The sequence below is a fragment of the Glandiceps talaboti genome, chromosome 23 (genome assembly GCF_964340395.1).
Source record: "Glandiceps talaboti chromosome 23, keGlaTala1.1, whole genome shotgun sequence".
NCBI classification, from domain to species: domain Eukaryota; kingdom Metazoa; phylum Hemichordata; class Enteropneusta; family Spengelidae; genus Glandiceps; species Glandiceps talaboti.
The window spans coordinates 10,850,091-10,876,996 of record NC_135571.1 but is presented as its reverse complement, the minus strand read 5'-3'; the positions used below and the strand labels follow the sequence as shown (position 1 = coordinate 10,876,996).

The 26,906-nt window shown below is 34.6% G+C and overlaps 2 protein-coding genes across 2 annotated transcripts; one reads left to right on the top strand and one right to left on the bottom strand.

Annotated features, from left to right (window-relative positions):
• Positions 1 to 26: 26 nt before the first annotated feature.
• Positions 27 to 10,239, bottom strand: LOC144453029 (rab-3A-interacting protein-like). Its single transcript, XM_078144293.1, has 9 exons — positions 9,961 to 10,239; positions 9,212 to 9,368; positions 8,475 to 8,570; positions 7,891 to 7,968; positions 6,367 to 6,576; positions 5,606 to 5,811; positions 3,178 to 3,277; positions 1,276 to 1,342; positions 27 to 575 (listed from the first exon to the last, which is right to left on the bottom strand). Exons 1-9 carry the CDS (start codon positions 10,143 to 10,145, stop codon positions 508 to 510), a joined length of 1,167 nt encoding a protein of 388 aa, XP_078000419.1. The 5' UTR covers positions 10,146 to 10,239; the 3' UTR covers positions 27 to 507.
• Positions 10,240 to 15,928: 5,689 nt separating this feature from the next.
• LOC144452667 (lysosomal amino acid transporter 1-like) lies at positions 15,929 to 26,468 on the top strand. The gene is made up of 9 exons (XM_078143812.1): positions 15,929 to 16,023; positions 18,795 to 19,012; positions 19,798 to 20,027; positions 21,081 to 21,210; positions 22,133 to 22,229; positions 22,489 to 22,697; positions 23,703 to 23,789; positions 24,262 to 24,432; positions 24,985 to 26,468. Exons 3-9 carry the CDS (start codon positions 19,831 to 19,833, stop codon positions 25,111 to 25,113), a joined length of 1,020 nt encoding a protein of 339 aa, XP_077999938.1. The 5' UTR covers positions 15,929 to 16,023; positions 18,795 to 19,012; positions 19,798 to 19,830; the 3' UTR covers positions 25,114 to 26,468.
• Positions 26,469 to 26,906: the final 438 nt, after the last annotated feature.

The following is a 26,906-nucleotide window of genomic DNA, read 5'->3' as shown; positions in this document are numbered from 1 at the left end:
AATGGTCATTTTACGTTTGGTATAACAGGAACAGGTGTGGATGGACAAACACACATATGTAGACAATGGATTCTATAACAGACAGTCTGCTACAGACATACAGAGCGTGTTACAGACAGTCTGCTACAGACATACAGATCATGTTAGACATACAGATTATGTTACAGACATACAGTTCATGTTAGAGACAGACAGCATGTTACAGAGACAGAACATGTTACAGACAAAGTCTGTTACAGACATACAGAGCCAGACAAAGTCTGTTACAGACATACAGAGCCAGTTACAGACAGACAGAGCCTGTGACAGACAGAGTCCATTTTACAATTATATGCATGTTTGAGTTCTATTTAAAATCTAAAAATCACCTTCCTCGTGAATATCCTGAAAGTCAATGCTAAAATCCATTCTTTAAAAATATTGCTCCTTTCAACTTGGCTCTGTTTCAATTTAGCCACACATCTGTGTTTCAATTTAGCAACATGTCTGTTTCAATTTAGCCACTCCTCATACTCCAAGTTTAGCCATTGACATTTCACATCGATGTCGTATAATCTCCCAGTACATGTCTTTCTCTGTAAAAGAAAACATACTAAGCATGAGCCACGTTGAACAAAAAATAATATACATTATATCTAACAAAACAGATTTAAAAAAAAATATTTCGCCTAAGACAGCTTTAATTAACTTATCACTTTCTTTGTTGTTGAAATGCTACTGTTATCTATACATTAATCAAACCATCTCGATGTAAAATATTGTATCAGGTTTTGAGTTAGTCTAGTTCCTGATGACCGTTTTCCGATTTTACACTATGATATCTCCATACTACATCTAGTCAATCTCGTTACTCGAGCACAGAATTCTGTGCTCCCCCTACAGTGTTCACATGAACATGATGACGTTATCGCGTCCCTACATGATATTTGGCTGGAGGTGGAGCATATGGAGTTTGGTTGGACATTTACATATCATATCAGTCCTAGAAACATGAGAAAGGTCAACAATTTTTGACCTCTGATTACTCACAAATGCGAGTCAAAACAGCTGTTCAATGAATATTAATGAGCGATGACGACAGCCTGTCAATTTGTGATGGATTACTTCTGACATGCGTCATTTGCATTTCGCACAGCATAGGGTTGAACCACAATTAACGTCTTGAGTAACGAGACTGACTAGACATAGTGTGAATATAACATAGTGTAAAATCGGAATACGGTCGTCAGGAACTAGACTAGTTTTGTGTTGAACCAACAAGATAGTTATATTTACCTTCTGCTTTAACTAAGCCTTGTTGTATATAGCGTAGGTATGTGTAGAAATCACACACAACTGTCACCTGCAAGACATAATATATGTTAGATTTTACATGTACGTAGGGTGACCCTATTTTTTTCTGTTCTGTTTCTCATTACGTGACCAACCCAAGTTTTCAGCTAAGACATCAAAATTAAAAAAAAATATTCTTATTCTCGCCAGCCCTTAATATTTTGCAAACAGTCTGGCAAGAATGAGCAAGTGTCTGGACTGTCAATGTCATCTACAGTCATGGCATGAGAACATGCCAATAGTGTAGAGAAGCTGAGAAAGGGTTTGTTACCAGGAATCAAATAAAAAGGAAGATAGGGGGAAGAAAAAGAGAGGCAGAGAAACATGAAGATGATGATTTTTCATTTTTTTAACTTTTTCAAAAAAAAAATCAGCCGACTGACTCATAGTTGCCATGAAAAAGTAATGAGATATATAAAAAAAAATATGGTCACTCTTACACAGAAGGCACATAAATTTAAATATGTCCAAAACCCTTCAGCATCAAATATGCTGACACTTGACTTTGAAATTGAAACAACCAAGACATGGATCATGATAATCCTAACAGCCAAGATATGGGTTTTGCAGCCCAACGTTGTATGGTGGAAGGGCCTGTATGGTGGAGCGGCAGTGTAAGTCATACTATCGGGTCCGCAAATCGCATATCCGAGCTGTAAAGGTTTTAATTTTATCATATGCCCCATGTAGTGCCACAGAAATTATTGAAATCACAAACCAATAAATTGATAGTGAATCCTTATATTATGCTCAGATATGCAAAATTATTGAGAAAAAATCAAAGCATCAAATCGCTCAGCGAATAATAGATATTACTGAGCGTGCCACTTACCATATTTGTGCAAAGTGTGCCAGGGTGTGATAAGGAAAATTATTGCTCGGGTTTGATGCACGCTCTCCAATGAATTACACAGAAAGATGATAATACCTTTTACTGCTTGCCAAAAAGGCGTATTAAGTTGCGATGTCAAGAACCCTATGTACCGTGAACACTAAACACGAAATTTGAATAGCGCAAGATATGACTTTTGATAACTTTTACTACAGTACCGATACTTACGAACAAGGCACATAACATTGTAATGTCAAACCTCCCTTCATTGTATCAATCACGTTATATTTATCCACTGTAATTTATTACTTAAACTAAGCGGTACTTTCTGAAATTGCTGTATATCATGGTTTTGGCTCATGACGCAACACAAACAGTTGAAAATTACAACCAAACGCTTTACATTTGGTTGCATTACAAATTGTAGTCTAGATGTCATCCATGGATTTAAATCTCAAAATCTCTCTTCACCCGGTCTTGCTCAGTGAGTAATCATGAACCAAAAGTGTTTCATACAAATGAGTAACCCCCTATTAGAATGCTGTAAACAGCGCAAAGGTTGCATCCTTATAATAATATATGCACCATATTTGAACATTATGTAAATGTCCCCAATAAACACTAACCCATCATTGAGCAGAATTCTGTGATTACCATATTTGGACATTATGTAATCAAAAGTTGTTCATGCAAATGAGTAACCCCCTGTTAGAATGATGTAAACAGTGCAAAAGTTGCATCCTTATAATGACAAATGCACCATATTTGGACATTTTGTAATTACTCCAGTAAACACTAACCTATCATTGGGCAGAATTCTGTGAATGATTGACAAAATGTTAATGACTGTGTGGGTGGCTTCATTTGAATTTGAAATTTCATATCAGGACATCATTGCACTTGATGTGAGAAGAGACTCGATGCCATGGATGTATAGCCTCTTGACTAAATAAATTGAGTGAACACTATTCCAATTTGATGAAATCAACTCACGACTACATTTCAGTACTTACCCTTTCACGACATGTTGATGTGATATTATGCCACTCTTGTGTTTCACTAAGACGAAATCTGTACTTGCACACTTTCTTTGCACCAGTTAAAGCACATTTTCTGTGGATAAAAATGACACCAATATTTTAAAATCATCAAATCAAATATTTACTTTCACCAATCCATACTTTACAGGTACTGGCTAAGATGTGGTTATTGGCATTTGAATGATCTTTCTCTACTCTAATATCAAAACTACTTACTGTCATATGGTTTAATAGCTTCTTTGCGATCGTTTCGATTTACAATATTCTTTTCACCAGTAGGGGTACAAAGTCATAATGGGTTGTATACTTACTTTGGGTATGAGGAAGTCATAATGGGTTGTATACTTACTTTGGGTATGAGGAAGTCATAATGGGTTGTATACTTACTTTGGGTATGAGGAAGTCATAATGGGTTGTATACTTACTTTGGGTATGAGGAAGTCATAATGGGTTGTATACTTACTTTGGGTATGAGGAAGTCATAGTGGGTTGTATACTTACTTTGGGTATGAGGAAGTCATAATGGGTTGTATACTTACTTTGGGTATGAGGAAGTCATAGTGGGTTGTATACTTACTTTGGGTATGAGGAAGTCATAATGGGTTGTATACTTACTTTGGGTATGAGGAAGTCATAATGGGTTGTATACTTACTTTGGGTATGAGGAAGTCATAATGGGTTGTATACTTACTTTGGGTATGAGGAAGTCATAATGGGTTGTATACTTACTTTGGGTATGAGGAAGTCATAGTGGGTTGTATACTTACTTTGGGTATGAGGAAGTCATAATGGGTTGTATACTTACTTTGGGTATGAGGAAGTCATAATGGGTTGTATACTTACTTTGGGTATGAGGAAGTCATAATGGGTTGTATACTTACTTTGGGTATGAGGAAGTCATAATGGGTTGTATACTTACTTTGGGTATGAGGAAGTCATAATGGGTTGTATACTTACTTTGGGTATGAGGAAGTCATAATGGGTTGTATACTTACTTTGGGTATGAGGAAGTCATAATGGGTTGTATACTTACTTTGGGTATGAGGAAGTCATAATGGGTTGTATACTTACTTTGGGTATGAGGAAGTCATAGTGGGTTGTATACTTACTTTGGGTATGAGGAAGTCATAATGGGTTGTATACTTACTTTGGGTATGAGGAAGTCATAATGGGTTGTATACTTACTTTGGGTATGAGGAAGTCATAATGGGTTGTATACTTACTTTGGGTATGAGGAAGTCATAATGGGTTGTATACTTACTTTGGGTATGAGGAAGTCATAGTGGGTTGTATACTTACTTTGGGTATGAGGAAGTCATAATGGGTTGTATACTTACTTTGGGTATGAGGAAGTCATAATGGGTTGTATACTTACTTTGGGTATGAGGAAGTCATAATGGGTTGTATACTTACTTTGGGTATGAGGAAGTCATAATGGGTTGTATACTTACTTTGGGTATGAGGAAGTCATAATGGGTTGTATACTTACTTTGGGTATGAGGAAGTCATAATGGGTTGTATACTTACTTTGGGTATGAGGAAGTCATAATGGGTTGTATACTTACTTTGGGTATGAGGAAGTCATAGTGGGTTGTATACTTACTTTGGGTATGAGGAAGTCATAATGGGTTGTATACTTACTTTGGGTATGAGGAAGTCATAATGGGTTGTATACTTACTTTGGGTATGAGGAAGTCATAATGGGTTGTATACTTACTTTGGGTATGAGGAAGTCATAATGGGTTGTATACTTACTTTGGGTATGAGGAAGTCATAATGGGTTGTATACTTACTTTGGGTATGAGGAAGTCATAATGGGTTGTATACTTACTTTGGGTATGAGGAAGTCATAATGGGTTGTATACTTACTTTGGGTATGAGGAAGTCATAATGGGTTGTATACTTACTTTGGGTATGAGGAAGTCATAATGGGTTGTATACTTACTTTGGGTATGAGGAAGTCATAATGGGTTGTATACTTACTTTGGGTATGAGGAAGTCATAGTGGGTTGTATACTTACTTTGGGTATGAGGAAGTCATAATGGGTTGTATACTTACTTTGGGTATGAGGAAGTCATAATGGGTTGTATACTTACTTTGGGTATGAGGAAGTCATAATGGGTTGTATACTTACTTTGGGTATGAGGAAGTCATAATGGGTTGTATACTTACTTTGGGTATGAGGAAGTCATAATGGGTTGTATACTTACTTTGGGTATGAGGAAGTCATAATGGGTTGTATACTTACTTTGGGTATGAGGAAGTCATAGTGGGTTGTATACTTACTTTGGGTATGAGGAAGTCATAATGGGTTGTATACTTACTTTGGGTATGAGGAAGTCATAATGGGTTGTATACTTACTTTGGGTATGAGGAAGTCATAATGGGTTGTATACTTACTTTGGGTATGAGGAAGTCATAATGGGTTCCATACTCAGTGTGTTCGTCTCTACACTATTAAGTAATCCACTAGCAAGTTCAGCATTGGCAAAGTTTAAACATGGCCGAATGTCTTCCTGTAGTATTCTAGCCATGAATTTAGAATCTCTTGACAAACTGATCTCGGACTTCCACATCATAAAATCTTTCCAAAGTTCTGGATTAATCTATACATCCAAAAGTAAATAAATAGATCAATCAATCAATCAATCAGTCAATCAATCCCCCAGTTAAACAATTACAATCAATACAATAGTACAAAACTTACAACTATCTTGAAAGATCCAATACTTGTTTCCACTTACGCAATATGCTTCAACCCTGAGTGGTATAATAATAATCTTTATTTATACTGGATAATTCTTTAAGCATATAAACACTTGTCTCCCAAGAAGTCCAGTGAAGGCCATCCCTCATGGGTTCAGTGTTAATGCAGGAGGAAACCAGAGTACCCGGGGAAAACTTACGTTCTTCGGTAGAGTCAAACTGAACGCCAGTCTTCTTACTTACAGCGTGGTAAATTTAATCAAACCCTGAATGGGTTCAAACCCCGACTGCAGTGGTAAGAGGCAAGTTAGCCAACGACAACCCTGTTCATAAGCAGACTAACGAGTGGATCTTTCAGACTAAACTTACAAATGTTCATTGACTCACAGTCAAAAGAATTTTCAATATGATACATTTTATTTATTTATTATTTGATTTGAATATCCCGTACTTACCTCTCTGTTGTCTATAGTTTTACCCTTACTCTGTATCTGTGCCAGTCCACTCATACTGCTGGCTTTTTGATGTGTTGGTGTGAACGGTTGTTTTGGATGATGGCTAACGCTGCGATGAAACCCCAATCTGGACTTTCTATAGTGTATACTAGGAGTTGAAGTAATTACTAAAGCTTTGAGAGCATGCACTTCTGCTTGCAGTACTTCAATCTGGAAGGATATACAATGATAATTAGGTGTTTATGGATACAGTGCTCAGTAGGTTTTTGCTGTGCTCCCATGTTCTCCCCACTATAGAGAAAGCATGGTGCTAGCACCATCCTTGCCATCATGGAAATAGGACATAGTGTTTCCTCTGTGCTGTGTTCTCCCAACCTTAGCAAAAGAACAGTGCTAACACTGTCCTTGCCACCAAGACTGCCATGCTTGACAAGTTTCTGCCATACTGTCTTTTCCCCAACAACAGAGAAAGCATAGTGCTCACACCATCCTTGCCACCGAGGCAGCCATGCTTGGCAGGTTTCTGCCATACTGTGTTTTCCCAACTATAGAGAAAGCACAGTGCTAGCATCATCCTCTCCACTAGACCATCCTGACAACTCTACATGCTGCTGTGCTTGACATGTTTCTGCTATGTTTCATAAGTGTTCTACTATCAATTGATCTCACTATAGAGAAAGCACAGTGCTAGCACTGTCTTTGCGACCCATACCACCATACTAGACAGGTTTCTGCTGTGTTTCAAAAGTGTTCTAGTAGAAACATCATTAAGCTTTAGTAATCTCTCTAAATGTAAACATTATTATAATGGTGCTTTCACATTAGTAAGAAAACTCGTTGATCTTAATTGTTATGTATGTGACAAGTATATGTGGAGTCATGATGGGTGAATGGTTAGCGTGACCGGCTTGGAATCTACAGGTTGCAGGTTCGAGCCCCGTCGCTGCCTGCTGTTTGTTTCTGAGTGGCTAAAGTCCTTGGGCAAGATTTGAACCACGACTGTGCCTCAGTAAACCCAGCTGTATAATTGGGGACCTGGTAGGATGTAGGTTTCAATGTGAAGGCTTTAATCCTATGCGCTGAATGGCTGCAATGGATTGTATGCTCCCCGGGGAGTTGAGGAAGACTAAAGGGCCGTTGTGCCGTTCTGATCCGAGCCAGGGGTAATAATTGTAAAGCGCTTTGAGCACAGAGTGGGAAAGCGCTATATAAGAAACCAACATTATTATTATTAAGTACAGAAGTACAAACCACGAAAGACAGTGCTTTAGTGCTGAAGGCATATGCAAATTAGTGTGCTTCTGATATGCAAATATTATGAGTACTACAAAAAGTAAGCAAGTGATGAAACCAACAATTTAGTTTAGTTGCTGTACACATTGCAGTGGTCTTACAATAATATGTTTTTCTTAGTTCAGTTACTGTACACATTACAGTGGTCGTACAATATGTTTTTCTTAGTTTAGTTACTGTACACATAACAGTGGCCTTTCAATACATTTTGCTTATCTACAAATGACATACCTTGCTGACAGCTTCTTTGCGTTGTTTTTCTGATGCAGCTCTTTTGATATTAGCCTCTCTTACCATACCATGGGCTTCCTGTAAAATTGAAATCAATCTCTCAAATCAAACCCCACAAAATTAGAATACATACAATTAGATATTATTCCTCAATATTTTCCTTTGTTCCTGAGCCAAGAAAAATACAAATGACCTCCATTTGTAAGGGGCCTTTGTCACTATGAGGTGCTAGGATAAAAAGTTACAACCCTTAGGTCTTGAGTATTTTCGTGCTGAATGAAGAAAAATATTGGGGAATAATGTAATTATACCATCGACAGTAATATAAAAGAAAATCAGAGAAAGTAATGGTAATTTTGAACGTTTTGACTCAAAGAGGTCAACATGTCTTTCCATAATTTGATGAAAATGTTATTTCAAACGTAATATAGACAAAACAAGGCTAACTGTAACAACATAAGAGACATCGTCTTGCGCAATGCATCATGGAACCAGAAAATTGACTATTACACAACCCAGTCTTTACCTGAAACAAATGCATCATGGGAGTGGAAAAATGACTATTACACAACCCAGTTCTTTACCTGAAACAAACTGGCAGTCAGTTCTTCCAATTCTTTATCCATCTCATCACGAATACTGGATAATTTGTTCACTTGTTCATCTTTGAGCTGTAGAGCCTACAAAGGGAGAAATAATGCCACAAGTTAAATTGAGAATAGTAGATTGGGTTGTCGGTGGCCAAGAGGTTAGCTTGTACACCGCTTACCTCTGCAGTCTGAGTTTGAACCTGCCAGGTGTCGGCTGGGTTTGATTTAAAATTTAACCAGGTCTGTATGTAAGAAGGGTGATGCTCAGTTTGACCCTGCCAAACAATGCAGATTTTCCCCGGGTACTCCGGATTCCTTCTACTTCTTCAACACTAGGGCACTGCTCTTGTTGTGACCATTCAACAAATTTCCAAATAAGATTATTAATTTTGTTATTTTGATGACCTCGAAATTTGTTATCTGATTGTCAATCTGTGACCAGATCTATGTACGTTTTTTTTCTAATTTTTCATAATTTTGTTAGTTTTTCTAATTTTTCATAATTTTGTTATATGCTTGCAGAAGTACATTTCAATATCTCATCATGGATTCTGAGACAAACTTTACATACACGGAAAAATAGTGCTGATTTATATGTCGACATTTTGATTCACAGAACCAATGACAACCAGGGTATAAATACCATATTTTTTGTTCAAATATATTCAGTTTGGATTAGGTGAGGTAAAAGCATTATTATTATTATAAATAAAATTCTGCAAAATACTTACTTCCTGTGCTTTCTTTAGTTCAGCCTGTAGTTTATCTACGGCTTGAACTCGTACAGATTCTACCGATGACTGACTACGAAGTCGAGTTTCCTTTTCTTCTAAACAATTATCACTATCACCTGATGCCCCAACTTTAAATTTCACGCTGTCACCATTTCTAGTTCAGAGACAAAATCGAGAAGATTAACAATGACATAACTATCAATTTAGCATTGTAGATAGTGTGCCCTCTGATAAAAATGACACATTATTGATGTTGGTCAAAATACATCCTAATAATAGGATAGGGAACCAAGATATTATTATAACACATGTTGACTGTTCGCCAGGGCAACACCATATGTCTCTTTCTCAAGGGACTATGGGTCACCCTAACACAGGCTGCCCCCCCCCCTCCCCCCTCATCCCCGAAGGCATAGCCCAAGGAAAAAGGGCTTTGTATTCATAGTACTACTACTACTAGATTGTAAGGTACATTGTACGTTGTGTTGTTCAGCCCTATCACTGCTTCTTAAGATGTGTGCTGGCTAAATATAGCACGAATGTCTGTATCTTAAAGACTATAGTACTACATACTGATTTGAAATTTATTGCGCTCTTAGAAAAAATTATCAATTTTGGCCAATTTAGTTAGATTAGAAGGGGTGGGCTAACTGAAAGAATTTAGTTTTTTTATATCCTACATTGAACTATTGATCTCACCCCCTAAGTAAATAAAGCGAGTATTCTGGACCCAAGTTATGCGTTACCTGTCTGCTTCAGTTTTTTCATATTCCAATTCCACTCTTCCATTCCCATCACCACTACCATTACCATGGCAACTGACAACTCCATCCTCATCTTCATCACTGATATCTGGTTGTTTACTCAGAATGGGAACACTCTTTGCTCTTGTCATTTCCCCAAAATCAACACTCAGTGTATTTTCTGTCATGGTGACAAGATTCCCTAAATTCCAAATTTCTAACGACTTGGATTTGGATAGATTGTGATTTTGTCCTCAGACAGTTTTAGTCTTGGAGTGCATTATTGGAGTTACGTAAAATAATTTATGATGTATAGTGGTTGTGTATTGGTATTTCAAATGATATGTTGTCAACGCTGTGGAGGAGGGATGCCTGGTTGTTGCTCCTTGTCTGGTTGAGAAACACACACTTTCCAGTTAATCTATACAGCTATATCTGATCCTGTTGGAAGAAAAAAAGAATGCATTTGAATTTCTCTGTGAAATATATATATATATATATATATATATATATATATATATATATATATATATATATATATATATATATATATATATATATATATATATATATATATATATATATATATATATATATATATATATATATATATATATATATATATATATATATATATATATATATATATATATATATACACATGTATATATATGTTTCTGTATATTCAGACGACTTTTTAACATAGTTATTAACAGTAAGGTACTGGTCCAATGGACGAGACAATGTAAAATTTGTGTGGTCCCCCCAAAAAAATCGCTAGTCCCAGACCAGTGGATTTCACCCCGGTCACCTCCTCATTGGGAAAACGACTACATTAAGTGATTATGTAAAACCATGCTACATAGTACTCACTACTGTGGTACTGTTTCTGGGTCAGTGACCTGACATTCATTAGACTCTCTTACCAGTCCTTGGCAACCACTAAACTGGCAGTTTTATATGTACTGATATCTACTGCATAATTGTACTCGAATATCTTTGTACTATGGACCCTAATCGACTACATTTTGTACATAGGGTAATCATTTGTTGACATGTTACTGTGATGCTCTGTGTTACTGCAATGCCCCGATGTTACTGCTATGCCTGGAGGCATTGCAGTAACAAGTCAATGAATTATTAGCTCTGTGTAGTCTATGAGGGCCCACATTACAAGGGTATTGAATGCAATTATGCAGTAGATATCAGTACAACAAAAACAGCCCTTTGAAGTTTTAGTGATGCTCCTGAGAACTGGTGAGAGTATCTAGACATTCATAAGAAAGTACCTCCTTGGAAAATGACTTTTTTTTGGATCTCTCAACATGTAACTTAGATGCAGTGGACTGTGGTTATGCTACATACTACTCACTGCTGTAGTAATGTTTGTCAGTGACTTTTTGTTAGCTTTTGGGAGAAAGGAGGGGAGGGGGCTGTTTCAGACACCTGATAATCAAATAAAAAATTCTAACTCCAACCTCTGATGTTATTCATTATTCAATCTCTCAGTAAACCACACTAATCACTTCATGTATACATCTCGATTCCTCAAAATGAAATATTAAATCTCAGGTGCTGAAGATTCCTTTGATGGATATCTAGACAAAAATACACTCTTTGGGTAATGATGACACATACAGAAAATAGCACTATTGTTTCCATGGTGATAACAGATCTAGAATGAGATAGTCAGAAAGTGATGACTCATGGTGTACACTCAGTCTTTCTCATCATAACAACTACAACTATCAGCTATGACTCAAATTGTCTTAACTTTGCCCTAAGATACATAGACACAATTATAGAATTGATCAGTGTAAATATGTATCACACATTGAGAAATTTCATACATCAGATATTTGCATATAGTTTTATAGTCGAACTCAGTCTGATTAAAATCTGATGTGGTGAAAGCGGCTAGATGTCAAGGTCATCTTATTCTCACATATGCCTATAGTAATGCATGTGTAGTACATGGAGTGGAAGTTATGGTGTCGATCGACCAAGAAATTAAATGGTCATTAATTTTTATGATGTGACTAGGCAGTAATGTTTTATTTCAGATACTGAGAATAGTATATTGTAATACTATACAGCCATGGTTTATGAAGTTGGAATCTGTCTAAATCATTAGATGTATCTGTCTAGATCATTAGATGTATATGTCTAAATCATTAGATGTATCTGTCTAAATCATTAGATGTATCTGTCTAAATCATTAGATGTATCTGTCTAAATCATTAGATGTATCTGTCTAAATCATTAGATGTATCTGTCTAAATCATTAGGTGTATCTGTCTAAATCATTAGATGTATCTGTCTAAATCATTAGATGTATCTGTCTAAATCATTAGGTGTATCTGTCTAAATCATTAGATGTATCTGTCTAAATCATTAGATGTATCTGTCTAAATCATTAGATGTATCTGTCTAGATCATTAGATGTATCTGTCTAAATCATTAGATGTATCTGTCTAGATCATTAGATGTATCTGTCTAAATCATTAGGTGTATCTGTCTAAATCATTAGATGTATCTGTCTAAATCATTAGGTGTATCTGTCTAAATCATTAGATGTATCTGTCTAAATCATTAGGTGTATCTGTCTAAATCATTAGATGTATCTGTCTAAATCATTAGATGTATCTCTCTAGATCATTAGATGTATATGTCTAAATCATTAGATGTATCTGTCTAGATCATTAGATGTATCTGTCTAGATCATTAGATGTATCTGTCTAGATCATTAGATGTATCTGTCTAAATCATTAGATGTATCTGTCTAAATCATTAGATGTATCTGTCTAAATCATTAGATGTATCTGTCTAAACCATTAGATGTATCTGTCTAAATCATTAGATGTATCTGTCTAAATCATTAGATGTATCTGTCTAGATCATTAGATGTATCTGTCTAAATCATTAGATGTATCTGTCTAGATCATTAGATGTATCTGTCTAAATCATTAGGTGTATCTGTCTAAATCATTAGATGTATCTGTCTAAATCATTAGGTGTATCTGTCTAAATCATTAGATGTATCTGTCTAAATCATTAGGTGTATCTGTCTAAATCATTAGATGTATCTGTCTAAATCATTAGATGTATCTCTCTAGATCATTAGATGTATATGTCTAAATCATTAGATGTATCTGTCTAGATCATTAGATGTATCTGTCTAGATCATTAGATGTATCTGTCTAGATCATTAGATGTATCTGTCTAAATCATTAGATGTATCTGTCTAAATCATTAGATGTATCTGTCTAAATCATTAGATGTATCTGTCTAAACCATTAGATGTATCTGTCTAAATCATTAGATGTATCTGTCTAGATCATTAGATGTATCTGTCTAAATCATTAGATGTATCTGTCTAAACCATTAGATGTATCTGTCTAAATCATTAGGTGTATCTGTCTAAATCATTAGATGTATCTGTCTAAATCATTAGGTGTATCTGTCTAAATCATTAGATGTATCTGTCTAAATCATTAGATGTATCTGTCTAAACCATTAGATGTATCTGTCTAAATCATTAGATGTATCTGTCTAAACCATTAGATGTATCTGTCTAAATCATTAGATGTATCTGTCTAAATCATTAGATGTATCTGTCTAAATCATTAGATGTATCTGTCTAGATCATTAGATGTATCTGTCTAAACCATTAGATGTATCTGTCTAAATCATTAGATGTATCTGTCTAAATCATTAGGTGTATCTGTCTAAATCATTAGATGTATCTGTCTAAATCATTAGATGTATCTGTCTAAATCATTAGATGTATCTGTCTAGATCATTAGATGTATCTGTCTAAATCATTAGATGTATCTGTCTAAATCATTAGATGTATCTGTCTAAATCATTAGATGTATCTTGCCAATCATGCTTGAGTTTCAAGGGGAATGTCATGCCGGAAATTGGAAATGAAGTAATTTTCAGAAACAATGGGTTCTGCGAATTATCAAATGATATAAAATTTGATTACAAGAATAACAATTTTCACAAATATTACATCATAAATAAACATAATTTATGTACATTTTACAAACACATCAATCAGGATCTACAAGTGAAATAAAATGAGGGAAAAATCATACAAGTGTACTTTCAAAGTTTGCATAATATTAGCTCTGGATGTATACGCTTATGGGGTTTCGACACGTCTTCTACCCTCCCTCCAAAATCCATGTGAATGAAATCTGTTTGCAGTATCGCTATTATGAATAGGGAAAAACCATAGCAGAGGGGAGAAGATGTGCCGAAACCCTGCAGCGTATACACCCAGAGTTAGCATAATACATAAACTGTTAAACGACACTACACTCCTGCCGACAAACAGGCACCGTATGTGCACACACATGTATCACTTGCAATACACTTGTTGTATGTGTGAAAATCTAAGCCTGCAATGTGATGACTTTCAATAGCTTGTTTGTTCCAAGGCCAATGTGTGTGTGTCTGTGTATCAGTAGGGGTTGGATGATGTTGCTTATATTTGTATTGAGTGGTCTGTGGGAAGCCAATCTGATTAAAATATGATGTTAGATAGGCTGGTTTTCCTGTATTTACCTTTATTCCATCGTTATTGCATCTTTTATGTGTGAGGTTTTTTTTCCTGGGCGAACGAACGCCTTTCTAACATCAGATTTTAATCAGATTGGTGGGAAGCCTGTTTCTTATCTAATTATCTAAATCGTTCTTAGGAAACATAAAATGTGTATGATACACACAGTCGTTAGGCGATCCCTCCATGTTTTAGTATATACACTGCAAAGAGGAGAATACTACAGGGAGAGTATATTTTCTCAGTTTTAATTTACTCTATGAACATTGAATGTCGTTGTGTAGTAATTAAAATACTATGACCTCATAACTACAAGGTCACTCGTGTATTTTTTAACAAATAAGTATACAATGGTCGATTGTGTCTGGTATTGTAAAAGTATTGTCTGCAAGGATAAAGCGACGTAAGAGGCGTTCCCATTACGATTGTATTAGAAGGTCGATAAGTCACACTGGTCAATCAGAGATGTTGACACTGCATGATGTCTAAGTGTCTGTCACCCCTGTCACCAACTATTACAGTGTTTTAAAAATAACTTTTATGGACCAGGAAATCGCATTTAGATACATGTATCGGTATTTTTGGTTAGGTTTATGTGAGCAATTATCAACAAAGCGATGTGGAGTTACAATTAGTCTCAAAGTTACCCGGTCGTTCTGTATATGTCCTTGTTACGAGCAGTCGTAAAGTTTTCTGGGATCTGATATTGATAATATAAGCGATGAAATGTCTTCGATTTAATAACAATGTTCTCTCTGTCGAGGCAGTTCGTTATATTGACACATAATTAAAACTACAATACATACTAGAATGAAAAGGTCAATCAGACAAGCCCTTGTCAGTACACCCTCTGTTCAGAAAAAAATGTACAGTATTATCTAGAAGTTGACGGTACAGATAACGCGATGCGAAGACAATGGGGTCACCTGAACTTGAAGACGCCACGGACAATTAAATCGATAAACAAATTTGTGAGCGGTCCAAATAATTGTCACATTTACACTAAACGAGTCACTTTGATTTTACTTAAAATGTTAATAAACCTAAAACTAACAATGATTGAAACTACTGTACAATGTAAACATAATGAATACGCCTACTTACTTCATTCTCAGCTACCTACCGGCAAGACGCCATTTTGAAATATGACACGTGACTATGTTTGGGTTCGACCATTTTTCCCAAGTGAACGAAGCTTCAACCACAGAGATGATGTAATAGTACTTCGAGGGACAGACAGAATGAAACGAAAAATATAGTTTGTAATAGCGTGTAATAAATAATATTCATTTCTAAATGTCAACGACATCATTATTTTCATTCAGAAAGTTGCGAAAAAGCATAAAATATATAATTTTGAACATCGACCAATAATAATTACATGGTTTGATCCAAGGCCAGTCACCTGACTCTGGTCAGCTGCTTATCACTTGAAGTGAATGGGGCACGTCAAAGTCTTCGCGAGAAAACTTCAAGTTACCGTTCGTTAAATACAGGTAGGTAGTGATCCTCACACATATATCATTTTCAGTGACACAAAGCTTACCTCGATGTAAAAATTTCCCATAATTATCGTCTCGTTTGAACGTACCACAACAATTTCAAGTAAGCGCGATCCCATTTCAAGAGGGGCGCAAACTTCCTGATTTCATTTCATTGATCATACCATGATGTACATTTCCGTCGCTACACTTCCAGGCTCATGAAGTTGGATTCACTGGAACTGACAATGGTAGAGCAAGCTTTTAACAGCAGGGAGAGTGTTTACTTGTAATGAAATCCAACTGTAATATCTACGACTACATCTTGTTGTTGTAAACACTTCTCCCAAATTAATGCTGACGAGAGTTGCGTTGGCCGTGACCTTAGCTGTTTGGTGGTCAGAGCTGGCCATGGCCAACATCATAATATCATTGTCAAGCATTTTATTTTGAACCATTTTCACTTGTCAAATATATTTTAGCATGTATTTAATAGATGGCAGACCAGTTAATGAGCTTTCTTTTTCCAATTATATTTATACTAAAAATCGAAACATAGTTGTAGATTTGGGTTAGTTTTGCGTCCTCTAAAAAACACATTATGGATAATCACGTGAGTACAGCACGTCAGCTGTTTACCAGTTCCTCTCGCCATGGGTTCACTGATCTCAGCTTTGTTTACTGACCTCGATGTGATATATCATAGTGGAGCTATCAAAAACACATTTTATAATGAAATAGGTATAATCTATGTTTGTAATCTGTAAATACAGTAACATTTTCACTTTTTGTTAGTTTTGAAAGATTATTTTGTGGTGTCAAGATTTTGTCCTTCCTGATTTCAAAAACAGACTTTTGATCTTGACATAACTCAAAGAGTGTATGGTTTCAAAAAAAAAAATATTGAAGCCTGATGAAATTCTGTACATCTAGTCTTGGAGTAATTATACTGTCAGTATAATTACTCCAATATCTAGTCAACCAATGTTCGTTGTCACTTTTGTTTGGGTGGAGTTAGTGTTGCATTAAATACTGCATAAATACTAAATTTCATTATGAATACTGCATTGAAGTACCACCCACCCCCATGAATAATGTTTGGATCCAAAAACATCTTTTTTTTTCAGTGCCTGCACTGACTATAATTTGTGTCTGTGTAAACATCTACTTGAAACTTTAGATTCTAACAATATAAATCTCTCATTTAACAGTTTCAGTTTTATCTCAGATCGTTGTAGTTTTCTAGAGTTGTTTGAGATTTTATTCATTTTCCCTTCCCAAACGAAACCACACACTCAAACCATGCATTGACACCAGTATAATCAAATTATTTTATTCAAACATGTACACAGTACACCCACACAGTGCTTGTCATATGATTTGTAACCATTGAAAAAAGAAGAATAGGCTGGAAATGTAACACTCAGTAATTGTCTGACGAAACAATGGACTGAAAATGTGGCAATTGTTTATTGTCTCCCATGAACATGTACTTTATAGTGTCAATGAACTTACTGGATTGGCTTTTTTTGATATTTTCAAAATAAACTTTGGGTTCTGGAGACTCATTTCTTGAATTCACATCACATAAATCTTGCTAGATTCAATCTAAGATTGTCAAAAATTGTGCAGATAACTAGAAAATTTTATGATTTTCCAGTCTTCAACTAGCTCCCCAAGACTAACATTTACACTGGATTGATATACAAGAAAGTATTTCAACCACTACTCATTTTCACATTTGGGTTTTCTAGTAAAATAGGCAAAAAGGAGTATTTAGCAAAAGTTTCCAGGTTTCAGTCGTCAAAGCCCTACTAAAGACAAATTGTCTGGGTCATTTATATGCAAATTAGGTCTAAAAATAAAATTTTGGATAAAAATGCTTTAAAATAATCTTCTCAAAAACTACTCGGCACTTTGTACATCAAAAGCATAGTAAACATCTTATGATATAGTAATATATTATCATTTATGTTTATGTTTACAATCTTCCTAGATACTGTGGCTGTGGCTAACAGTTGTTAAATACGATATTATATTACCTGTGTGTGTAGTTATGTTAAACATGAAATCATATTACCAGTATGTGTAGGTATGTTTAACATAATATCATATTACCAGTATGTGGAATACTTATGTAAAACATAATATCCTACAGTTTCATTATTTACTTTATTATCTTTTGAGAACAGCTTTATAATTTTTGAACACCATGCTGATAACTTGTGAAAATATCATATTTCTTCCATATCTGATGAATATGCATCCAATGAAATGTTGAAGTTCATGAATTTAACTTTGTATTGCACCAAAATTTTCACGTAGCTCACTAAATTTTTTTGGTGCAATACTAAGTTAAATTCATGAACCTTAGATTGAACGTTTGCAGAGATGAGCTTTAATTATACCAAAGAAATGTTTCCTTGTTCTTGAATCATATTTTGTGTTTGTTCTGAACTCAGAGTGTAAATAATTTACTTGGTATATTTTTGGCTAAATCACTAAATCAAAAATGGCTGAGTGATTTAGCTAAAATATACTGGAGTAAATTATTTACAAACTGAGTTCAGAACTAATAACACAAAACATATTCATGTGAAGCTAATTCTTGGTACAGCTTTGTCAAGTTCCATCAGATTTTACCTTTCATATTTCATAAAATAATAACAAATACCCCCCCCCCCCACCCCTGTTTAATAATATGAAAAAGCATTCCTATGTGTTTGAGAATGACTTGTAATATACAAATGTATTGAAATTTCCCCCCGAAAATGCTTCTTTTACAGGGTATTGATTGGACAAATGCTGCCATTGGTATCCTGATTTGAACTTTGACCTTGACAGACACAGCTGCAGCCTTCCCATTTCTTTGATTGACCTTTGCCCTTTTAAGCCACAGCTGTTGTATCGTATTTATATGACTCGGAAGTCTTTCCATGTGACTTTTGAAGACTTCTTGTTCATCGATCAGCAACTTGGTTGTTGCACAATAACTTTAGATAAGGTTAGTAAGTCAGTAATTTCATTTTGCGAGGTTACACCTGTATCCCCTGACAGAGGGTGCCCCTGCACAGGATTGGCAATAGCTAAATGAGGAGCTAAGAATTCAAGTTTACAATATTTAGCTATTGTCAATCCTATGCAGGGCACCCTCGATCAAAGAATGCACACTATAGACCATATGTATACATATATAAGTCCGTATAAACACTGTCAGATAAATCATGTTTGACTGTATAGTTCTGTGAAGTTTTAAATTGTATTCAAACTTCATAGACCTATATCGTTAGTTGTCGGATTGAAAATTGTAAGTGTGTAACACAGTGCTACAGCTCATCTGTCTTGCTTAATAGTATTGTTTTACATGTATACATCTACATGTGTATATAACTGAACAGTGTATATATATGTGTGTGTGTATATATATATATGTATGTGTGTGTGTATGTATGTATGTGTGTGTATGTATGTATGTATGTCTGTGTGTGTATATGTATGTATGTATGTGTGTGTATGTATGTATGTGTGTGTATGTATGTATGTGTGTGTGTGTATGTGTGTGTGTGTGTGTGTGTGTGTGTGTGTGTGTGTGTGTGTGTGTGTGTGTCCATACATTGCATTCTCCCAAGCCAGAGCACATATTTCTTCTATTGCAACGAACCTCAAGTGAACACATTTTGGATTGTGCTATAAAGAGGCCTGTGGTTTATGCAATGATACATTAGTGTATGCCATCATACATGTCTCTTTATTAAATGGACGTTTTCTTGTTATATCTTCCTTATACAGATCTGTGTACATACACAATAATAACTATACTTCATGATGGCTCACCCACTACTGTTTGACAGTCTAGTGACGACAGACATCATGTTAACAGCATCCAGTGATCCAAACTGTTCTCTTGGCAACCAAGGAATCTATGAAGTCTTTAAACAATGTGTGACATATCCAGTACAGTATGTAGGCTTTGCATTGGGTCTGATTTCACTGGTTTGCTGGATCTTCTTCTTTTCACCGTAAGTATAACCATTGCTTGTTTACAGTGCTGAATGATCGAATGATCAAGAACACTCATCTTAGGAACTATCACACAATGTCACACAAGCAAAATAAGCAAACTTTGTTCAATTGTGTGCATGTGTGTGTGTGTGTGTGGAGAGGGGGCACAGGGGCATGTATTATTTCATAGATTGTTGTTTTCCAGGTCTACAGACTAAATATAACAACATTTTGACTATATACTCCTACCTGTAAGGGGAAGAGAGAAGGGGGGACATTGAGACACGACCCTGTATAAACTCCTCTGTACGTCAAGCTATTTTGAATAATCAGCTTGTTGCCGATTGGCTGTTCGAAACAACACCTATGTAAAGAAAGCCCCCCTAGCTAATATTCTTCGTAGTATAGAGATTGATACATTTGTAGCAGCAGGATTCGTACGATATTTTCCTAAGAAAATAGCATTCTAAGCATTATAACAAGTGCCCCTGTGTGTGTGTGTGGGGGGGGGGGGGTCTGGTGTCAGTGCGATTCCTTAACATCACATTCACAATTCTAACCAAAGTTTGAAAACTTGAATGGTAACAGCTTCTGTATTGACAACTGAGATGTTGAGAAGGTGATAAAAATTTACTTCTAATGTGAGATACAGTGCTGGATTTCCAGTAGTATTTTGATGTGTTTACCATCATCTCAGGAAACAGTTTCATAAGGTTGTGTTGTTACCTTGGATTGATTGTAGTGGTGTGACTGCTACAATTTTCATTATGGTTTACATCATATAAAATGTGTGATGTCGCACTTGTGAACGTTTTTTTAGGGGGAGGGGGTTTTGTCCTAAACAAACAATGTTTGTATATTGAGTTTATGCGACATAGTGCAGTCGTCCCTTATTCAGCTTGTTTTGCTAACTGTAGCAAGTTGATAATTACGGTTTGAGAATTGAAGTAATTAGCCACACCCCTTAAAAGCTGTCGGTGGAATACCTCCATAGCTGATTGGTCACAGTGTTGAGTGATTGACATTCCTGTATCTGTTTTATGACACTCAACATTCTTCTCTGTTTGCAGACAAATCTATGAGAATATAAAACGTGGTAAAATGGATGAAGGCGTGTCATTTTTCTTTCTCTTCATTTGGATGTTAGGAGATCTAACCAACTTATTAGGTTGTATATTGGCACATCAACTACCCGTACAGGTAATATTATGATATTATGTTTTACATAAGTACTACACATACTAGTAATATGATTTCATGTTAAACATAAATACACATACAGGTAATATGATATTATGTTAAACATAAGTACTACACATAGTGGTAATATGATTTCATGTTAAACATAACTACACATACAGGTAATATGATATTATGTTAAACATAAGTACTACACATAGTGGTAATATGATTTCATATTAAACATAACTACACATACAGGTAATATTATGATATTATGTTTTACATTAAGTACTACACATGGTGGTAATTTGATTTCGTGTTAAACATAAATACACATACAGGTAATATGATATTATGTTAAACATAAGTACTACACATAGTGGTAATATGATTTCATGTTAAACATAACTACACATACAGGTAATATGATATTATGTTTACATAAGTACTACACTTAGTGGTAATATGATTTCATGTTAAACATAACTACACATACAGGTAATATGATATTATGTTTACATAAGTACTACACATCTACATATACAGGTAATATGATATTATGTTTTACATACGTATTATACATACTGGTAATATGATTTTATGTTTTACATATGTAATATACATACTGGTAATGTGATTTCATGTTAAACATAACTACACATACAGGTAATATTATGTTTAACAACTGTTAGCCATAAAAATAACATATCATGTGTTACAGCAATAGTAAAATACGAGTGGCACACTGCCCATTATACTAGTACTTGAACGAAGTTTTATTTAAGAATTTTCACTTCAGTAAAAAGCTTATAAACTCAGTTTGTGCCACTTTGGTATGTCCATATCAACTATACATAAAGGAGGCCATATTATACTATGTTTCACATTATCTACCCATGATAACATGATGATTGAAGTAACCATTCTTGTCCCCATTTAGTATTTTATAGCCAGCTGGTATGTTTTTATGGATATATTTATGATCTCCCAGTATGCCTATTACTACACTAGGAACAAGAGAAGGAAAGAACTTGAAAGTAAGTTTTATCACATCAACAGCTCTACACACCTAGATGGCAGTGTTGTGAATAAATTGTCCCGTACATGACAGTAAACTGACGATGATTACTGTTCACCACTAGATGGCAGTGTGGTGAATAAATTGTCCCATACATGACAGTTACCTTTCTCAGGACAAACTGACGATGATTACTGTTCACCACTAGATGGCGCTGTTGTGAATAAATTGTCGATACTATGTTTCCAGAGTTTCAATACTGTTTTTCCCTCCAACAGAACTACCAGTAAGTGACCAGAGTGTCAACAACGATTCAATCTCTACAAGTGGAAACTTTAATAATGGCTCCATTGTTTACTGTATAGCCTGCTTTAGTGTGGTATCACTACTTTCTCTGTTACCATGGCAACAAACAGAATATGAAGACATGTATTCATCCAATACAAATGCTGCAAGCAGAACTTTACTTGGAAATCCCATGTTTCATGTAAGAATTTAGATTTTAATCTTTTTATTCAGAATTAAGGTGCAAAGAATTATTGAGATTAAAAAAAAAATTATTTGGAAATCATACTTTTTAAATACAAGAATTTAATTGCAAAATAGTTTCCTTGGAACTCATGTCTTTCATGTAAGAACTTATTTTTAAAAGTTTCTCGAAGGTCTTCAGACGTAAAGTATTCCTAACCCTATGAACTCACACAAAATGGGGTTCTGTTTTTATTACACGTTTATCCAAAACAGTAAATTATAACTGATTTTGTGTACGTTGAATAATTGTGCCCTCAATTACATATTATTTGCATGCCCTCATTTACATATCCTCATTTACATATCATTTGCATGCAAGTATGCAATGACATTTTCTGTATTACATTGCAGTGAAAATACCAATAGTAGGTACATACCACAGTACAAGTAATCTCAAGTACATGTATAATAATAACATAATTTCTTTGACAATCTTAGCATCTATCTTCATAATTTAGAAGTTTTAAAGTGGCCATATGGATGAGAATTTGGTATTTATTTTGGATTTTTATTTGATAAAACAGCTTCACTATGTTTTTCTACATGAAAAAATAATGTGAAATAACATATACCAAGTCTATGTTCATAACTCAATAAACTGCAAAACATTAAACAATGTGTAAAATGTTTGTTTATATTGTACATACAATGACAACACTTTTGACACCTTTTGCATCTTTTTGCAATGGATTGAGTTATGAACATTGATTTGGTATATGTTATTTCACATTATTTTTTCATGTAGAAAAACATGGTGAAGCTGTTTTATCAAATAAAAATCCAAAATAAATACCAAATTCTCATCCATATGGCCACTTTAATTACCATTATATTCATTATTGTATGTACTGTGTATGAATGACAAGGACTATGAAAACATCCTGAGCTATGTATTTATGTATTAACAGTACTTTTTTGGATTTCTTGATTTCTTTTACTCTCTTTGTGTAAATGATTGTAGGACTCTGAAGACATTGTTGGCTATGTGTTTGGCATTGTATCAAGTATATTCTACCTCAGTGCAAGAGTTCCACAAATAATGAAAAATGTAAGTCTATTTTGTTCTGTGTTTGTTTACCCCTAATTTTGTGGTCTGTGTTTACGACACAGCCACGATTCCGACAGTATACCAGCCATCAAACTCAGTTCTTTCATCTGATGACAATTCTATCACAATTTGTAGGAATATTTTAACAAGGTTAATTCAGGGAAGAAACCCAGGAACAAGTCCATGTTTGTAACTTAATAAATTGCAAAAAACTAAAATGTGTGTAAAAAAAGTTTGTTATTGTCTATATAATAACAAACATTTTACGTATTTTTCAATGTTTTGCAATTTTTGACTTTTAATAGTACTTAATATTGACTTGATATATATGTATAATGTTTTTTCACATTATATTTCCAAATAAAAAAATGTAATAGTCTAAGAATGGTTTTATCAATTAAAAATCCCCGATAAATATCCCAATTTTCATCTGCATAGTCACTTTAAAGTCAACTTTTATTTGTATTTTCAGTACTCACGGAAGTCAGTGGAAGGCGTATCAATGTGTATGTTTATTCTAAGTATTGTGGGTAACTCTACGTATGGAGCATCAATAATTATGCAGAATACAACACCAACATTTATAATTGACCATTTACCTTGGTTGATAGGAAGTCTAGGAACACTCGCATTTGATGCAACTGTATCCTTTTCAAGTATAGAACAGATCACATGACATGCATGTATGTATGTATGTATGTATGTATGTATGTATGTACAAGGGTGAACTATTCAAAGTATTTACACGAGTGCTTGCAGTGTTCTCTATGGCCGTACTTTCATTAGGGAAGGAAGTGAAAGTGCAGCTGTAAACACATCGAGTGCACCAGTGCAAATATGAGAACCAGTACCCACACTGGAACTCACACAGAACAGGATTCTCTTATTATTAGTTACATTTATATCCAAAACAACAAATTTCAGAGAAAAAACCATAAAGTGCAAATACCACTAGTAAGTGCACTCACAGGTGCAAATAATCTCTGTTACATTACGTAGTAAGTCAAATTACATTATAAGAATGGAAAATAAAGTTGAGAATGCAAAAATTAAAGATATGCAAGTATAAACTGGCAAAAACAAATCTACTTATATGTACATCAATGTCTTATATATTTTGATTTTAACTTACAAAATAATCAGAAATCTCATCTCTGTCATATATCAACAGATTTTTCCTTGACTTTCAATTTAGCTAATATTCCAATTTTACCTATATGATGCCGATGTATGTAGATGCTGTTATCGTCCTTCAAAGAAAACGAGAACTGGAGAACGGGAACCACTCCTACAAGGACAAGCACCAATTGTTGAAGTCTTGTAAATTTGAATTTGATGAAATTCGAGCCACCTCATGACTCTGTCATTGTTAGTTAAATGTTACCAGATATCTCGGCAATTCTTATTATTTCGTGTTAAGAGTTTATAACTGCACCCAGTCATTTTGCCGATGCTCCCTATCAATGTTTTTTACACATGAATAATAATTATACTATTTTAGATGTTAATTAACATATATTAACATGAAACACCATACAGACTATACTATTGGTCTATTTCCTTCATGGCGATACTAATATTGACATTGATTAACATACATTAGCATGAAACACCATACAGACTATACTATTGGTCTATTTCCTTCATGGCGATATTAATATGGACATTGATTAACATACATTAGCATGAAGTACCATACAGACTATACTATTGGTCTATTTCCTTCATGGCGATATTAATATGGACATTGATTAACATATATTAGCATGAAACACCATGCAGACTATACTATTGGTCTATTTCCTTCATGGTGATACTAATGGACACTGATTTACATATATTTGCATGTTTCACCTGCAGTCTATACTATTGGTTCATTTACGTCATGATGACACTAATATGGGCATTGATTTACATATATTTGCATGAATTACCATAAGCCTTTTTTGTGCATTTTATCTCATTTATTGTAATGATATTTATGATATGTAAGTTTACAGATTTTATTTAATATGCTCACTTGGTTTTAATTTTATTTGTTTTATTAGATTATTCCGTTGTTTCTGTCATGCAATAATTTAATATCACAGGTTTGCATTTCAAGAGAAACAATTTTAGCAGATTTTTTTTACAGGAGCATTTGGTTGCAAAATAGTTCAATATATATTTGTTATCAAGTTAGGGAGTTTAGATTTTGGAGGTAAATCACATCAAGTAAGGACCCACAGTTTTCCATAAGGACCAACAGCTTTTGCAACCTGTCCTTTTACCTTAATTTCACACACTGATTGGGAATGGTCAGTCCCAGTATGCCCGCTAAGCCAATATGACATGCCACTGATGCACACAATTTCTAGTGATGCACCACAATTTGGTGTTCCCCTATCTCTTTCTATGTGGTGACTCACAAGGAATGCCAGTTTTTCTCATTTTGATCGACTCACAACAAAATTTGCCTATCATTAGAGGGCACACTTGTCAGTCCTCAATCTCTGATGTACCTTTACCCTTCATCAGTTTCCAGACAAATATTGTAAGTTATGCTGCAATCAGTAGCAGCCATATTGGATGTTTCACTGCTGCTAACAAATAAAAACATAAATTTGTAAAAATAAGAACATAAAAATGTACATTGTAGAGTTGTCAGATAATGTTCAACATACTCATAACCTTTGAGAAGGAATAAATAAAATATTATTACTATATCACTGTGTTTATGGTTTTACTCTTTAACCTAATCAAATAAAGTCAGTGTTTATTGGGGAAAAAGAAGTGCCATATATGTCTACACTATGAATCAATGCAAGCAGCCATCTTGTCTACACTATGAAGCAATGCAAGCAGCCATCTTGTTTACAAGTCCAAGCAGTTGCAATAATTATCATGCAAAGTACACCATTATTATCTGCCAACCTCTTTGTTCAGTTTATTCACAATGATAACTTTATATTCAAACTAAAAATCACAAAATCAAACAATTTCCTGCAGATACATAGAACAAATACAACATAATATTAAAGTTTTACAATATTAATACAACATAATATTAAAGTTTTACAATATTACCTCACATTTTATGTCATATCTACATTTAAACAATATGTTTGCACCCATACC